Genomic DNA, 1941 nt, shown 5'->3' with positions numbered 1-1941 from the left:
CATTAAAGACATTAAATAAAGGCATTAAAGACATTAAATAAAGATATTAAACACATTAAATAAAGGCATTAAAGATATTAAATAAAGACACTAAAGACATTAAATCACTCAAGGTAAAGGAAAGCTGCTCGAATAATTTAGAAGAAAAACCTATTGTAAGCAAACCATTCTTTTGTGGTATCTTAAACCACCTTTTAAAATCGATCTGAGTGTTTCCTCTTTAAAACTAAAGCTGAAACCTTGTAATTCTTTAAAAGAAATCAGCATTGGTTTGAGCTTTTCAGTAATCTCACCCAAAATGGCACCTCGTTATTTAAATGTAGGTGTGAGCCACCCCTGCAGGAACTGTAGGAATAAAACACAAAATATATATGAATTTTTTAAATAAAATATATGTATAAAATCTTCAGCTGTGTCACAGTGGGAGGCTCAGGGGAACCCGAGGTAGGGCTGGCTGCAAAAATCAATATTTACATTACAACAGGAATAAACTGCACTTAAAAAAAACCCCACCTTTTGCTCGACCCCTTTTGAACTCCCACACATTTTCCCCTGGCCCACGGCTCCATCCTGGAGCTGAGCTGTCCCAACAGCTGCTCCTCGGGGAGAGCTCCCCAGAGCTCTGATCTAGTCAATAAAAAATGGGCTTGGCTGAGCTTTGGAGCAGATCTGAGGCTGATGAATAAATTATGGCTGGCTGCAGGAATGCTGAAACGCTCGGAGCAGGGAAAGAGTCACTTCACAACCACAGAAAATGCACAAAGTTCTTTCTGACCTTGGGAAAAAAATAAGTGTTTTTAGCATTTTTAATTTTTTTAAAAAATTTATATATTTCCCCTGGGAAACTCCAAGCTTTTCAGTGGATTCCTTGATTAATTAACAAGCAGTATATATTTTATTCTGGTGAAAGGCTTTGAGTGCAAGCTGTTAACCCAGTTTCTGTCAGGAACATAGAAGAAATTCTGCTCAACAACCAGCTGTTCCTCAGGATAATGAGCTCCAGACTCTGACATCCCAAACATGAAAATAAATTTCCCTCTCTGTTATGTTTTACATTAAGGAAATTCAGAATATTTGCTTTTCAGAGCATGTGTCTATCCTGAAAATAAACTGGGGGATGATGTAAGGGGAAAAGCAGCATAGAGGTACAACAAGTTAACATTTCTGTCCCATATTTTGAACAGCTGTAATTCCCAGACCAAGGCAGGAATTTTAATACAGCTCCAACTGTGAGTAACAGGCTCTTTAAACAACACCATAAACAACTTACAGCAGGCTCAGGGAGCTGGAAACTCCCTGAAAATATTCCTTTGGGAAAAACCAGCCCTGCTCCAACCCCTACTCCAACCAGAAATCAGCAAAAAGCAGCAGGTTTTTCTCAGTGCTGGCGTTTTGGGGTCAGATTTGTTGATTTTTAATCCCTGAGTGTTGAACCCCTCTGCCACAGGGCTGCTGCTCAAGAGGTGCACCCTGCTGCTGCCCACCAGGGACAGGCTCAAGTACGTGCACAAGGTGCTCGCAGGGGTAAGTGTGGGGCCAGCATGGATTGTTGTCTTTTCTATAGGTGTAGAATATATCTGTATCTGTATCTGTATCTATATATCTATATATCTATATATCTGTATCTGTATCTGTATCTGTATCTGTATCTGTATCTGTATCTGTATCTATATCTATATCTATATCTATATCTATATATCTATATATCTATATATCTATATATCTATATATCTATATCTGTATCTGTATCTGTATCTGTATCTGTATCTGTATCTATATCTGTATCTGTATCTGTATCTATATCTGTATCTATATCTATATCTATATCTATATCTATATCTGTATCTGTATCTATATATCTATATATCTATATCTGTATCTATATCTATATCTATATCTATATCTGTATTTGTATCTGTATCTATATCTATATCTATATCT

General features: G+C 36.9%; 1 protein-coding gene across 2 annotated transcripts in view; it reads left to right on the top strand.

Annotated features, from left to right (window-relative positions):
* FBXO47 (F-box protein 47) overlaps nt 1-1941 on the top strand; it is a 13034-nt gene that overhangs the window by 2059 nt on the left and 9034 nt on the right. For both annotated transcript variants that reach the window (XM_015616039.1, XM_033511540.1), the window contains exon 3: nt 1448-1524. In XM_015616039.1, the coding sequence (XP_015471525.1) occupies nt 1448-1524 (77 nt within the window). The remainder of the gene's footprint in view (nt 1-1447; nt 1525-1941) is intronic.

This window comes from Parus major, unplaced genomic scaffold, assembly GCF_001522545.3.
Source record: "Parus major isolate Abel unplaced genomic scaffold, Parus_major1.1 Scaffold335, whole genome shotgun sequence".
Taxonomy (NCBI): Eukaryota; Metazoa; Chordata; class Aves; order Passeriformes; family Paridae; genus Parus; species Parus major.
Note: the sequence above shows the minus strand (reverse complement) of the source record. Positions and strands in the feature narration are given on the sequence as shown.